The 16,239-nt window shown below is 39.9% G+C and overlaps 1 protein-coding gene across 4 annotated transcripts in view; it reads right to left on the reverse strand.

Annotated features, from left to right (window-relative positions):
- The window catches only part of CLIP1 (CAP-GLY domain containing linker protein 1), a 54,909-nt gene extending 39,081 nt beyond the window's left edge, over positions 1–15,828 (reverse strand). For 3 of the 4 annotated variants that reach the window (XM_010022725.1, XM_010022722.1, XM_010022721.1), the window contains exons 1-4: positions 15,633–15,726; positions 14,809–15,380; positions 2,569–2,693; positions 1,283–1,499 (exon numbers count right to left, since the gene is read on the reverse strand). In XM_010022725.1, the coding sequence (XP_010021027.1) occupies positions 1,283–1,499; positions 2,569–2,693; positions 14,809–15,380; positions 15,633–15,726 (1,008 nt within the window). Of the gene's footprint in view, positions 1–1,282; positions 1,500–2,568; positions 2,694–14,808; positions 15,381–15,632 lie in introns of all 4 variants that reach the window. The other variant, XM_010022723.1, reaches the window with a different exon arrangement.
- Between the last annotated feature and the right edge of the window lie 411 nt (positions 15,829–16,239).

A 16,239-nucleotide genomic window follows, 5' to 3' on the forward strand; every position in this document is an offset into this window, starting at 1 on the left:
TTTACGATGTGTAACTGTACTCTCTTGTTGATTAGAGTATCATAGGATATGGAATGAGTTTTGGAGATCCGTGTTAATGTTCCCCCATCAGCTCGAGAAGTCTGCCCTGAGCCTGAGGAAACTGCACCGATTTCAAACTAGGGGGCACTCTGCAGCCAGAAGTGCCAGAAGGGATTAAGTAATAAAGTCCCACTGTTTGTGCCAAATAAAAATCCCTTATGCTTTTTGTGATAAGGTATTAACCCTGCTGCCCTGACCAACTGTTGACCTGTGTCCACTTGTAATCTGCTCCACTTTTGAAGGACTATAGTGAGTCACCTCTCTGCTCTGCACCTGCTGGTCAGTGGGACAGTATGCCAGCTCCCCAGCTCCAGGTCAGTGCAGTGATCTCCTCATTAGATGTATTTACGTACTTTGGTTTTAATAAAGGAAAAATCTAGGGTGCCTGTGGAAGGAAGCCCCAATTACTTCTATGCTTTCAACTGCCTTAAAAGAGAGATCTTTTAAATTCAGCTTTCCCAGAAGATTTCCATTTTAGTGCCGTAACCCAAGATTAGCACATTTATGTAAGGGAACAACTTTAAAACAGTCCACAGTAAGTGTATTAGGTGGAATTAGTATTATGTGTTAGAATTCACCTGAGCCACTGCACTTCACAACATTTAGCCTTCATGAACTCACAGGATTAAAACCAAATATAAAAGAAAAGAAAGAGGCTTCTTGAAGGGAAAGACTTGACAATTGCTACTTCTGTATTTCCCAGCTGACTCATCCCATTAACAGCAAAAGACAACTTTTTACGTTTTAGCCAATTTGAAGCTTCCTTCTGAGTAAGTCAAGTTTGATCTATGGAAGCTTTAGTGCATAGCAGATCCTCAAACACAAACCCCACGTAACAGAGGCAGTGCTAGAAAAATTAACAACTAAATGGAGATTCCAGCCAGAGAATATCGATGCCTTTTTGGTTTGTTGGCATCACAAGCCCCTTTCTTATTGCAGTAGCTCAGTTAGCCTGAATTAACTGTATAAGCTTAAAACTCAGTTAGCTTGAATTAACTGTGTAAGCTTACATATTCAAATATTCAGCTACTCTCCAGGGCTAGCTAAGATTTCCTTCCTTCATGCATGCTTTGAATGAAAAAAAGGAGCACAACTGAATGTATATTGTGCTGTGTCCAAGATCTGTTCTAGTCTCAATTTATGCAAGTAGACCACAGGCAGGTGCCATGTAGATTCATTGCTGCTTGGGAATGTAAAGCATGCAATAGAAAAAGAAGCTTACTAGTCCTGTACGGCTTGGCTTGCTGCTTACTGAAGATGCCACAGAACTGAGAGAGCTCAGGGAAGATGCACTTGGACTTCGCTTCATGGCTGTGGGAGTCGCGACCACCTTCCGCACGGTTGTCTTTGCCTTGGCTGGTGTGGTGGAGGGGAATCCAATCTTCGTAACTTTGTGGACAGGAGCAAACAAACCATACTTTGGCTGACACTGAAAATACCTTTAAAAAAGCAAAGCAGACAGATGAGAGTTCCAAATTAACTTCTGTCTCTTCGGATACATGGTCTGGCTTCACAAAGCATTCTAAATCAGTAGTCTGAAAGTATAAAGGACAGGGTAACAGCTGGGGACAAGTGCATCTACAATAGTCTTTATTTTTTTAAACACTACATTTGGAAAGGGCACTTTGAGAGGCTGAAACAGCCTAAAAATATCAGACTTCAGAACTTCGAGAATAAACTATTGAGCCAGAGCTCTGCTTCCTAAAAATTCTATTCAGATTTAAAGCTTAACATGCCCAGCCTTCCTCTTTGATACATTCCTCTGAGCTGACAATGTGACAGCAGAGAGTCAAAAATAAAAATCAGATTTTAATTAAAGCAAATAGTTTTATATTTTATTACATATATATATATCTCTATAAATCAATACATATGTGATTATAAAGAATATCTCTCTTTGGTTAAGTATGACAAATGCCACTTAAAATTTTAAGTTGTCATCTCCTATGTCAAGGTGGCACAATTCTTGTAAAATCTCTTTTTAATGAGTTAAAGGACTGTTCCTTATACCAAATGAGACAGAAAGTTAAATTGTGATGTGAATTAATACTTTCTAAGTGTGACTTATTGGAGGAAGCTGCCTACTGTTCTCAATCTTTACAATGAGGCAACTTTTAGCTCCTGTGGTGCAAGAAGTTCCCTCAAGTTCAGCTATTAGATACCCAGAGATATTTTCTTAACTGAGCATTCATTCCAAGCTCAGAAACCAAGCAGACATTCAAAAAGCAAGAAATTGTGTTTTCCATTACCAGTCTATGAATAAAACTCACACGGGAGTAGAAGAGATCCACTAATCCCATAAATGTGGAGTTGATGCAGACTTTCAGAGATGTGTAGGTGTCATAAAATTCAAATCAGTCTCTAACGACCCACCACCATCAGCAGACAGTCAGGTTTACAGCCTAACTACCTCCCTTGATATAAGTTTCATGTAAGATATTAAAAGAACAACACAGAAGAGGGAGATGCAAAATCTTGAAGGTGCCTGCTATCTGATGACAGACTAACCTTGTTCCAGCAACAGCTCCATCATTCTTTCCCAGAGGTTCATCCAGTTCCACTCCACACCACTCTCCTTTAGCAAAGTCTGTTTCTCCCAAGAAACGCACAACTCCGGCTTTTGTTCCACCAACCTGAAGCAATAAAAGATGCACAACTGCATTTACTGCATTTCCAAATTAAAATACCAAACAGAGTGAAAAAGCTGTTCGGTACAATTGTGTTCACAAAGCAGCACATTAATGATGTGACCAGTTCTTATTTCAAGCTGCATATTCTTTTTCCTACAAGTCCATGTTAATGTTGAGCAGATCTTCACATACAAATTCTTTACAGAAGAAGAAAAAGAAGTATCATTTCTCTAGCATTCAGTTCTGTCCAATTTGGTATTCAGGAAGTTTACCATGATTGAAGACTACAATTATATTAAGTGACTTGATACTGATATGGCTATAAGATTAAAAATACATTTAAAAAGACTCAGTATAACCAGTGCACTGCATGCAATAGGTTTGTACTATAGATTCACATAAATTTCTATCAGCAAGTAAGGATTTCTAAGAACTGCTTATGCTTACTCTGTGAGGAAAAGTAGAAGAAATGAGAAGAAAGCCTTTCGTATTTTCCCTAAGGAATGACTCAGATAAACTACATTGTACAGCCCTCTTGCATTTCAAAGAACTGATATAAAGCATGATGCACACAACACTGCAAAGCTTTAGATGCAAACAGCTATTTGAATTCTTGGGGAGGGGACAATCACTATCTTTTCTTCACTAAAAAACCCCCAAACAACCAAAAAAACCTCCAAACACTCCTCAATAGAAGACTAGACATCAGTTGTTTCCAAACCTTAAATATTAAATATTTACAGCCATTCCAAAGACTTGCCATGTCTGCAAGATACAGCTTTTCATAATGCCCAGGGGAGGGAAGAATTAAATTAAGCGAAGAAGCAAAAGGTGTTAATGTGGCTGCCACTTGCCAAGATGGGCCACAAGCCAGAACTGCAGGATTCCTGCAGGTCAGAATGACAATATGTTGTGTCCCATTTGTGTGAAAATCTGTTCAGCCTGCATCCTGCATTAGGAAAATAAGCAAACGTTAATGAAAACCTCTTCAGGAAAGTCACTGAATTCAACATGGGCTTTTTTAGGGCCATTGGGGTTTTTCCCGCTTGTGTTTTCCAGTGCACACATTACACAGTGAGGAGTATTTTGTAGCCTCTCTTAGGCCCAGAGCTTGGATATAACACAAAGACTGTTACTTTTCTTTTTATACACTAAAATGTAAATTAGAATTTCATATAATTTTTACATCATTGTATTTTTCAGGGGGAACTTCCCAGGATAACTGAAGAACAACAAGCTTCTTGTGCTGTAAATTAAGGTGCATGATGACAGTATGCCAGATAATTCAGATTAATACATTTGGGAGGTGTTCACACAAGAGGTTAACTGTGAGGAATCTAGGAATGGAGGATATTACCTTGCATGAAAGCACTAAGTGTCCACAAAGCACTAAGCTAGTGCACAGGAGCTGCCACACGCATTTTGCTTTAGCTTCTGGCTCATCAGCTTCCCAGAGCTGACAGCTCTGTCAGTGATGCAAGGCTTCAGCTGATGAGGAAAAAAGTCCTAATCCACACAAACCTCTGAAAACCAGGGAAGAATAATTAACCCTTGTGAGATTGCTAAAATAAAACAGCTGACAGAGCTATTTCATCCCTATTCAAGGTGGCAGTCCCCTTCTCTCTCATTAGAGGCAGTCTTGAAACAATATTTCATCTGCAGATCCCCCTTACATCTGGCTTTAAGTGGCACTGCAGCAAATTATTACTCTTCATGGAATAAAAATACACAAAGTTTACAGTTATCATGACTCAGCCTAATATAGTAACTAGGAGAACGTTTGGTATTTGGTGTTCTTGGCAGAGAACAGACAAACTTCCCCTCTCTAAAAACAAGCACGAGTAGTGTCTTGGAAATAAAGAATTGTAACCAGCCAGAACAGTCCCAGGATCTTCTCTGTGGGACAGTGGGGAAGAGGGAATATATAATGTATATAATATATATAACATTTGTTAAAAGTATTTCCTGGGAAGAACTATCCCTTGACATGTTATTCACCGTCAGACATAATCTACTTTTTCTAGAGGATAAATATGATTAACTTAAGTACAAACATAAGAATGAAATTTGACTGAGCAGCGTGAGAGAAGAACATGCACGTGTCTGCAGGACCAGTCCATGGTGGTCTTCCAAGTTGTCCTTCTCCTCATTCCTTTTCTAGCAAGTTTGGGTGGTTTGTGTTGTTTATCTTTAAAGATCAATTTGGGAGAGATCTTTAGGTGAAAAGATTGGTTAGTTCTGTGCCCACTGTTTCCCTACTCAATTCTGTACTGCTGTCTGCCTGAATCAACAGAGTTAAATAAAAGAGGCTGTAAAAAACCCATTAAAGAAATTAGACAGGAAAGCTAAAACAATAGCCTAGATAAGGAGCATCCCTTCAAAGACAATAGTCAGGTTTGTGGCCTCACAGAGGGATTCCTCAGCTCCTTTTCCAGAACCTTTTAGGGGAGCCAAGGAATTTCATTGCAGTTTTGTGAAGTGTGTATTGTTGGTTTGGTTTTGTAATAAACAGTCTAAGTCAGTTACCAACACACAAGGAGAAACCTTTCCATAGGAAGGTAAGTGGGATAAGCAAGGTTAGAACTATCTGAAGCATAGTAGTGGAAAAACAAAACTACACGCAAAGACTCCAAGAGACAGGAATAGATCTGTTCCCTCCAACTCAAACTGTTAATAAACTTCTAGATAAGTCATGCTAGCTCCAGGATAATACACATTAAACTTGGGTGCAGAATATTCATTCCATTTTGTATCATACCTTGGCCCTGCTCGTCTTCCACATTTAGGCAAAAAATTTACGGCATTTGTTTTGAAGACATCACATTCAAATCTGGAAGGAAAGCTCTGGCATTGACCAGTGCCCACTGGACCTGCTCCAGCAACCACAGTGGATATGCTCAGCCCAGTGGGAGTGAGCAAATGAAGGAATTCATATCCCGAGAACATATGGGGATGCACAACATGAGATCCCCAGGAGAAACAGCAATGTGACTCGTCTTGTAACCATGGTAGCAGGGTTATTTTAAAACAAGATGCAAGGAAGGATGCCAAGGAATTTTGTGGTTTTTTTCCCCAAACCTAGTCAAGCTTCTTTGAATAACCAGCTACTACACTTCTGCTTCCTACAAACATTGAAATGGCATCCTTACCAACAGTAGCAATCAGAGTACGCTGGGGCAGTGGAGTGCTCATACACAGCATCACTGAAGGTCTATATATGCAGTTTTTCTTAGTTTCAAGCAAAAGCCTTCTAAATCTTCAGCTTTAAAGACAGGGTCAGCTTTGCTCTATAAAGCCCAAACAATATATTTCTCTCCAGCTGCAATTAAATACTCCGCATGTGACAACACACCTACCCTGAAAGCATTTAAGAAAATAATCACTTATTCCCTTGCTAGTACTATGTGAGGTGCTGCTCTGCAATGCAGTATGGTAAAGGCTTTTATAGAATCCCAGACTGGTTTGGGTTGGAAAGGACCTTAAAGCTCATCCAGTTCCAACCCTCTGCCACGGCCAGGGACACCTTCCACTAGAGCAGGTTGCTCCAAGCCCCTGTGTCCAACCTGGCCTTTTTCTATGCATAGAAGTTACTGTATATATCCAAACCTACACTTAGTGCTCTGAAGGGGAAAAAAGACAAAGGTGTGATTACACTAAAATATATACACTAATATGAAAAAAAGATACAGAATTAGAGCATTTTTAATATAATTATAGAAAAATTGTTAAAAATTTTACTTACAAGAATTATAGCCAAACATGTAAAAGAAACCCCAAAACAACCCCAAACCAAAACCACCCTAGTAGCATTTGACAGTGGATCTACTTTCCCATAGTGCATGAAGGACTAAAACAAAATTAGCCCAGTTTCTAAAAGATGCAGGAAAAAGTTAATTAGAAAGTTTTTAAAAGTTTCATGGAAAAATGGGGCATCACCATGAAGGAGTTTTCCATGACCTTCATCCATGCTAAGGCAGGTCACTAAATAATAGAGCAAAGAACTGCCAGACCTTTTTTTAGCCAGTTACCACACTCAACGTAGGCAAGCTGTAAAATCTAAAGTAGTAATACAGCAGAGAATCTAGGCTAGGCTACAGGTCATTGTGGGGTGAGGAAATCTGCTTGGAATTTGCTAGTGTTAGGTCAAACACATGGGAAAAGGGGTGAAAGTCCATTTATCCAGCGATAACTGAGCTTACGTTAACTTGCTGCAATGTAAAGTAAGTGGCAAAATGGGTTTGTAAACCCAAAGCAGTTTCAAACTTCCTGATGAAATCACATGGGTATGAGTATGTCAAACTTTGTGAGAAGCTTCAGAGCAGCATTTAGACAGGTAAGTAGGAACAAATAAACCAGTGTAATCCAGGAAAAAAACAAGAGATGGTCTAAAAAATGAGGCTGCTGTTTAAACAGTGCTCATTGAAACTACAGAGCTCTTGGAAGAGGACAGCCACTGTCTGAAACTCTTATCAGTCTAACTGTATCACTTACTCAAACCTGCTGAGCAGAGTTAAAGGGTGAGTAACAATTGCTCTGACCCCCCGTTCTGCCTGCGCACGTACTTATGGTGGCTCTTGAAAAGCATCCCTTGGCTATTTCTGTGTTTGTCACATAGAACCATCCAAACCACAGCACCCTTAACATGCAGCACCTGAAAAAGCAAAACCCACCCAGACAATCAAGCTCTGCCTTTGGAAAACCTGGGGTCTACTAATCACAATCTTGTGTCTCTTGTTTCTCAAAACTGAGAGGAATTGTTTCCAGCTGGCAAAAGCACCTGTATTTCATTGATTTGTTCACCCATTCAAGGCCAGAGGGAACCATCAGATCATCTCTCCTGGGGCTCTCCTGAAACAGGTCTTTACATTAACCTTGTAACTGTACCGAGCTCAGCTGCATGTGTTGATGTTTTTAGATCACAGCTGATACCCATCAGAAAACATGCTTCCACTGACAGGCTGTTTTCATAGTTAATCACTCCATTGTTAGAAACACATTTAAATTTGAAATAAACCAGATCTGACTGTGGCTTCTGGCCACTGCCTCTCATTATGCTTTTCCATGGAAGATCACAGAGCTCTTCAGCAACTGACACTCACCATGCAGATACACGTTTTAAGCAAGACATCTCAATTTTTCCCTTCCTAAATTAAACAGATTGAGTTCTTCAGATCTTTTATTGCAAGATACTTTCTCTTGGTTGAGTCATTTTGCAGCCTCTCCAGCAGAAAGCTGCCCATGGCTGTTATGCAGCTTCTCTCTCATTTTTAGGCTTATAAACTCTGCCACTGAATGCAAAATGCAACCAACAGCTTGGCCTGCTGGAGGTGAAATAACAAGTGCCTCTGGACTGCTCCATGCATGTTGTTATCTGCTCCTCTGAGATTTCTTCAGGAATGATTTACAATTGCTTCTAGAGCATGGATCAAAGTGCTGAACAGTATTAGCACCAGACTGGCTCAAAGAAAAACAACACTGGAGATCATATCCAATGGTGGTACCAAGCAACCCACTTTTGGGAGGTATTTGCCTTCCATTGCCCAGTTCTTAAATGCGTCAGTAAATTCCAATGCTATTTTTGAAATTAGAGTGTCACACTGTATTCAAAAGTAAAATAATAAAAAATCCCACCACACAAAAGAGACTTTTCTTCATTAAATCTGTAGTTTCAAAGAAGGAAGTAAAATGTGTCTGACAAAACTGCCATGTTTTAGTTTGTCAACATCTGGCTCCTCTGTCAGTTTTTGCCTGGCTTTTTTTCCCCCTGATATTAGACATTCTAGCTTCAAATTATCCAACTTCCTCTTAGAAACATGTGCAGAACACCTGACATTTGATGAAGGCATGACTGAAAGAGAGCTGGAGTATCTGCTGAACTTTAAACCTCCTCCCTAATTCAGCTTTTTCCAAGCAGCAATTCTGTGACTAGCAGAACTAATGATGTCAGCTTTCCCATGGCACTGGATATTATGGTCGAGTGACTCTGCTGTCAAAAAACGCAGAATGACTACTGATGGGAACAGTGTTTAGACAAGACCTTGATCATGTGGATTCTCTGATGTGCAAAAGCTGTGAAGGCAAATTGCAGCTTTTCCAAAATTGGTGGTTGGATTCTCTGCCTGCTAGTGGGCTCCCTGCTCCCACAAAACTTGGAAGAACTCATCTCTGAAACCACCACGTTTCTACCCAATCTGGTTGCAGTTGACCAGCTAATTCAAAAGCAAGGCCAAAGTGGGCAGAAGAGCCAACGTGCAACGAGACACTCACAGACACAGAGCTATCACTTCACTTCCCACAGAAAACGGTTTAATAATTGAGTGATGCGCTACTGATGTTCAATTCATTCACTCAACTCATTCAGGCACAAAGGAAGCAATACAAAAACCTTAACAGCAATTTCATACTCCGAAAGCCACATGTGATTTGCCACCACAAAAAAAGCAAAGGCAAAGACTCAAATAGGTAAATAAATAAACTGTTCTTTCGCCCATCCTGTGTTGAAATGAACAAGGACAACATGTTCCTGGATATCGCTCCCATTGGGAAGGGAGGGGAAAGGAGACACAAGAAGTCCACATACACAAAAAAGCCACCAGTCTTGCATGAACAAACTATTAACAAAGCATGTGGAGGAGTCACCTACTGCTGCCATTATATCCCAGTAACTCACATGCAATTTTAAGTTAAATAAGGAGTTGCCAAAACAAAATGACTCACAGTCAGACACAACTCACACCTTGCTGCAACAGGATAAATTTAACATGTTATTGTTACCTAGCTCACAGATAAATATTGCCTGAAAAACACTTAGAAGTGACATTAAAAGAAGGCTGCAATTTGCACAGAAAATCACCCAGATGAGTTACAAAGCCCTTGGCTACCTGCTATCCTTCAGCTATATCCTCACGTACGTATTTCATGCTGCAGCAACCACTCTGCGAACTGATCTACATTATACTTTAGAGTATCCAAAATACCATGCCTAAATATACATACATAAGAATCACTTTCATTCTTGAGTTAACATGACAAAGCCATCAAAATACCTCCAGTCAAGTCAGCTAAGGATAAAGCAGAAGTGTGAGTAGCAGTTACATGTTGTGGTGCATTTGCAGTTACAGTGAGAGAGGCTCAGGCAAGGACAGCCCCAGCAGAGCACACAAATCACATGCTCCTGACTTCCAAATTTTTCTTCCTTTTCTATCCTCACATTAATTGTGGCAGGATATTACTGCATTGCTTTAACTGGAACAATGCTGATGAATATTTGTGTGTTCTTACAGTTAAATATTATTTTTAAATAAACTGAGAAGGGCATTTCCTATTCAGAATGCTGCAGAAACAGGAAAATGGAAAACTTAAAATACCATATGGAGAACACAGGAATTCTTCTGAAGGGAGAAACTTCTCTCTACATGTGAAGTTTCTTTTCCCCTTTGTTGCTTTTAAGAGCCCTGGAATTTAATCACTTGACAGCCTTACGTCATGTTTACTTGAGGGTAGGTTACACATGGGTGGAAACAAATCTGACAATAATCTCCTATCAGTCTCTGCCTATTACATCACTCAAGAACACGGTGAGAAATAACAAAGCAGGAAGTAACTTGCAGTGAGCAGTGTAAAACAGACAAGAAGGAGAAATTAATGTTACTCATGCATAGAGAGTAACTTTGCAAAAAGGCCACATCAGCAAACGCCTGTAAGTCTAGTTTGCAACCATCTGTGAACATATGGACAGAGGCCCAAGTTACAGCTTTACAGCTCAGCTCCAGAAGCATCAGATTTGGCAGACTGTGATGAAGCTGTAACTGGTTAAACGAATGAAAGCACTTTAATCCCTTGAGAAGGCTAAGGCCCCTTAGGTTGATAAGATTTCCATTTATTTATTTATTTATTTTAAATACAGCATCTGGTCCCTCCAGGAAAAAAGCTTAAGATGCTCTCAAAGCCGCTTCAACTTCCGGTAGGTGCAACAGTTGCCACACAAAGCAGGTTTCCCCCCTTTCATTTCAACAAGTTGGGTTTGGTTGGTCCTTAGTTCAGGAGGTTTTGTTTGTTTTTAAAATCAGCTTTACACTGGGCTCTGAAGAAATCATCAGTGTTTGCAATACCAGGGCAAACAGGTTCTCTGGCTGCAAGTCAAACAGGAAACAAACTGGCTTAGCCTGCAAGTAATTTGGTCTCTGCATTAGTTTTCAGTTATTCTCTCCCCATCTGGTTCAGTACCTAACGACAACTTTTCCATGGCACAAGAAGGGATCACTTTTTGCATAGGAATTCTTTTTCATACAAGGTCCAGAATGCTCAAATTGTAGCCTAAGACCTTGAATTGTGTCATTAACCCAGTAAAGGCTGGACGAGTGCAATGAAGAAAGCATAGGTTTCCACATCAACATTGCCTACTTCACAGCAAGCTCCAAATATGAGATCAGGCTGCCCAGAGTTAATGTCCTCTCTCTAACAACTAAATCATATCCAGATTCCAGAGCGTACTTCAGATGTTAAGAATGGAAATTATGGTTAATATAGAGCTATTTGCATTACTCTTTGCATTAATAACTTTTCCTTTGGTTTAGCTCTATTATTTTTTTCCAGTTAAAGTTATACATCAATGCAACAAATGTAAAAGCTGAATAATAACTTATGTATCAGAAATCACAACTCCTTTAAATACGTACTTTATCACCCTGCATTTTCAACATTTCTACATATTAACATGAAGTATTTCTAAGCACTGGTTAGTGAAAGGAAAGTTACTGCTCAGCTTCCAGTCAACTAGGCAACGAAGTACAAGCCTGCTGAATATGGCTCAGATGTACTGGGATTTGAGAGACAGACTTCTTATCAGAGATTTCCAAGACAACCTAATCGTCTTTGAGAAGGAGTAAACTACAGAACTCTAAAGGATCTCTCCTTTTGCACTCGAACACCATTTTGGGGTATAATACTTCAGCTTGTGTAGTCACTTCACTTAGTTTGATTTGCTTTGACTCCTCCAGAATCTCAAGAAACAGAACTTCCAGGAAGACAGGACAATGTGAAACTCCCCTGAAGGAGCTGACAACTTCGTTTCATGTAATGGACTAGTACTAACATCTCAGTAGGAACTTAGAACAGTTCCAGCAAAGCTTAGCTGTTGGGAAACATCAGTTTGTCAAGCCTGAAGTGCTTTAAACCCAACATTTCAGGTTCAGAACCTTGTGTCAAATTTACATTTGTGTAATGCAAAAAAGAAGCCTGGTTGAGATGTGAATTGGTAAATGCATTTCTTTGGCATTTAAACAGTTGTCAGAACAGCCTCTTGTTTCTTGATAACCCAGACTGGGCAACACCTTCAACAAAAAAGGATAAATTATATTATTAGGGTTTTTCTGCCCCAAACCAGCCAGTTGCCAACAAAACAGAAAAGGAAAAATATTGAACAGATCAATTTCAGGTAAATCATAGAATGACAGAATGGTTTGGGTTGGAAGGGAGCTTAAAGCTCATCCAGCTCCAACCCCCTGCCGCGGGCAGGGACACCTTCCACTAGAACAGGTTGCTTCAAGTACATTTTAAAATCAAAGTTAGAGGAAAACATTTAACAGATTGAAATACTCCAGTGTAACACTCCACACCCTAAGATCACACACAAAGACCAACAAAGTCGAGCCACATCTGAAGTCCATCCCAGAACGTAATCTTAGATGATGAGCTGTGTTTTACCCATCTATAAATCTGCCCTTAAGGACATACTTTTCCAGTTAGGCACTCTAATCAGACTCCCAAATGAGCTTTTGTCTATCATAAATTCATTGTTCTGATGAACTGCAATTCTACACCACTGGAGGCTCGCTGTTTTCAAGATGCAACTCTCAGGAGTTGTTTTCCCCATATATCCATAATCATCTCAGCACTGCTACTGCTAAGGAACTTCACAAAGCATTCAGAAGCAGTCAATGCAAGCTGCAAGAACTGAGGAATGTGTGCAGCATTTAGTTGCTGGAGTTCTGTTATGGTACAGTCAGACCGGAGCAGCTCATGGCTATGATGCTATATTGTCGCTTAGGTAATTCTGTGCTGAGGTGGGACCTACAAATTCCATCAGCCTCTCCTAGAACATATTACTGAAAAGTTACTGCTGTCAGGATGAATAAAAATCAAATGATATGGAGCAGTCCAGTTGCATTTGTACCTTTGAGGGAGATGCAGTGACTAAGCACGTAAGTGACAGTGACAGGCCTGTCACAGTGACAGGTCTTTCACAACCAGTGCTGTTTGTAAGCTCTGAGGATGGTTTCCTGCAATTACTCTGTAACAACTCAATTCTACAGCCCATAGTGCTGGGCAGGAGTTCAGTGGCAGAGAAAGAAAATACTAACAGAACAATGGATCATTCCAGTTTACTATTACTTACTAATCTAGTGATTTAAGATATTTAAATCTGAATTATTAGACATGACATCAGCAGAGTCTGGATCTACTACAAGAAAACAGCATGGAACCCAAAAGGGTTAAAAACCAGCAGACAAGAATCCTGCCCATTTATCATTTGTATTCCTGTGCACACACTGTCTTATACTGGCATCTAAATTACAGACATCCATCACTGACATCCTGTGCTAGGAATTGCCCCAAAACCTCAAACTAGAATTTGATGATTCAACAGGAAGACTTAAGGCAAGCAGAGCAAGTAGAGAGGATGAAATAGTAAGCTTAACCTGTTCTACTTAAGAAACAGAATTTGGGACCTCATTACTATCAAACTGTAACACTTAGGATATGCTGCACTAATAAGATACAGGAAAATTCAGAGCGATGCCTTAATCGGCACCAGAGAATTGTCCCACCCAAGAGGACGTCCCAGATCTCACACAGATCCTTAAGAAAAAGGCAAACAAGTGGTTAAAAAACGATGCTGAGAGGGCTCTGACAGACAGAGCTGGGGATAAATGGTAAATCTTTGCCTCCATTGCCACTCCCAAGAAAACACATCTCAGCCCAACCCTGCCAGGAAACACTGCCCTCACTTCACCTTAGTCTCCTTCATGCTTTTTTCAACTTGGCCCTATGTTTTGAGCTCTCTTTACACAAAAAGAGGAGTCAAATTCTTCCTTAAAAAAATAAAGTTAAAAAAACCCCTGAACTATCCATCCACCTTCACTGCAGAAACATTATCTGGTGGGGCAGTGTAGGACAAACAACAAAATCCATGGGATTTTTTTCTACACAAGGTTCTTATGGTAATCCAGAAATGCTTTCTATGCCAGGGCATCCCCTCCTGCCCTTGTTTTCACCTAATGGAACTTTAAAAAATCATATTGTAAATGAAAAGAGATTGTAGCAAAATAACAGTAGAACAATTTTTCAGCCTGGTGACACTCACGTAATTCTAACCTAAAATCAGATCTGTTACAGTGACTGTAGATCTGGTGGACACACAACTATCATTCTGTTATATCTGAAGGGTGCAAACATAGCCCTTAAGAATACAACAAACAGTGTACCACCAGCTTTCTGCTGCCTTTTCAAGCAAAGGTTTGTGTTTCAAGGCAAAGCTTCCCTCTTTTCTGAGTGGGTTTATGCCAAATCAGTTAATCAAAAGCGACCTCTGGTCTGTTACTTTGATCCAAATATAAAAGATACAAAATTATTTAAACGGAGGTGTTTAAACTAACAAAATTAACTCCCTTTTATAAAAGAGTGAAATGATCCATCAGCAGAAGCATTTCTGATTCTGGATTTAGGAAGGGCAGCCAAGTAACATGGCACGCCACCAACAGAACACGTAATTCCTGGATGATCAGTGGCATTATGTGACTGCTTCTGTTGCTGCCTATCACCACTCAGGGGAACAATCAAGTATTGAACTGTTAGTTTTCTAAAGACAAGGTCCAGAATAGGGCAAAAGAGCTGCGTGGAAATCTCGCGACTGGAGTTACTGAAGGTACGGAAAGATAAACTACAAACATGTTGTTAAATACTGAATGTTTGTCTACAGAAGATGCTCGATGACAAGAAAGCTGGAGCATAAATTTACATTACCTTGATCAAAGAAACAGTAGAAAAGCTATCAATATTAGCAGAAGTTACAATTTATCAATCAAGAGCAGACACGGAGGATGCAGGGCAACCTTACCAGAACGCGATCTCCAATTTTGAGCTCCCTTTCTCCTTTCTTTAGTGACCCAGCTTCAGACAGATTTGATATCGATTCACTTGCAGTTTTTGAAAGATTGCTAATCTGAGAAGGAGTTGAGTGTTCCTTAGAAGCAAGTGGTGAAGTTTTCTGTGGAATTCCTGAAGGGGGAAGCGCAGCAGCGGCTGACGACACCATGCTAGCAGCTGATGTGGAAGTTGGTGATGTAGCCCTAGAAGCATGAGCTGTCTGTGTACCATTGGCTTCATCTTCTGTCAACACTTTCCTTGTCAATTTTGATGGTCTTGTAAATATTCCCCTCAAGGGTTCACACTGGAAATAGCGAACTCCAGCCACAGAGCCATCGTTCTTCCCAATGGGTTCATCTAGAACAATCCCTGCCCACTGTCCTGGAGCAAACTGTGTTTCACCGAGGAACTGAATAAAGCCAGGTTTGTTTCCATTGACCCAAACACGCTCCCCAACTCTGAAATCATCCACAAACTCTTCATGTGCATCTGCAGCGGTTGTACCTGAGGTCTTTTCATTGGAAGCTGCTTTTTCTGCTGGAGCTGGAATCAAACACAATGAGAAAGCAACAGGAATCAAATAATCATTACTTAGCTTGAATGTAACAAGCATTTGGAAACCCATGATTTGTGTAAGGAAGAGCTTCCAATTTTCTTACTCATAAAAACAGTCATCTCTGGAATACAGTAATTCCTTGGTGTAAATAGTAAAATCAGTGAATACTCATAGCTTTCAAGGTACTTTTTATTAGATTATGAATTAGGGAAGATTTAAGGCATATAAATGTTTCTTACCAGCTGCCACAGATGCAGGTGTTTTCAGCAATGTACCCCCATGCTTGATGGTCTTTGAAGGAGCCTTAAGTCCACTTGGTTTTAACATACTCATCTTTCTGCAATACCAGTGTTAATCCTCTTCGTCTGCAGTAACTATCTTTTTCCAAACATGGATAAAATATACTATTGAAGTTTTTCCAATTCTGGAATAAACCTGTATATAAAAATATCAGACATGAAACAAAAGTCAGTATTTTAAGTCCTGTAGAAGAAATTTCTATATATACAAGTAGCCTGTGTATGAAGTTCATGGCAGAAGATGCTTTGCAGTAACGAGAAGCATTTCCCAGGATAGCATTTGCAACTCCTTGTCCTTTGAAGGCCACTTTCTATTAAAAGACACCAAAAGTCTGAACCTAAACCACTAAAATTACTCACTTCACTGAATGCTGATGTATTCATCTTAAACTAAAAGGCTATTTTAAGAAAGAATAACAAAGCCCTGAGCAGCATTACTGACATGACACATAGATATACCTACTCTGTGTACACTACTATTTTCAGTTACATTTTCAAGTGTTGCAATATCCCAACAAAACCAACTTGAGACTAGAGAACTAACTGC

The sequence above is a fragment of the Nestor notabilis genome, unplaced genomic scaffold (assembly GCF_000696875.1).
Source record: "Nestor notabilis isolate BGI_N333 unplaced genomic scaffold, ASM69687v1 scaffold11989, whole genome shotgun sequence".
Taxonomy (NCBI): domain Eukaryota; kingdom Metazoa; phylum Chordata; class Aves; order Psittaciformes; family Psittacidae; genus Nestor; species Nestor notabilis.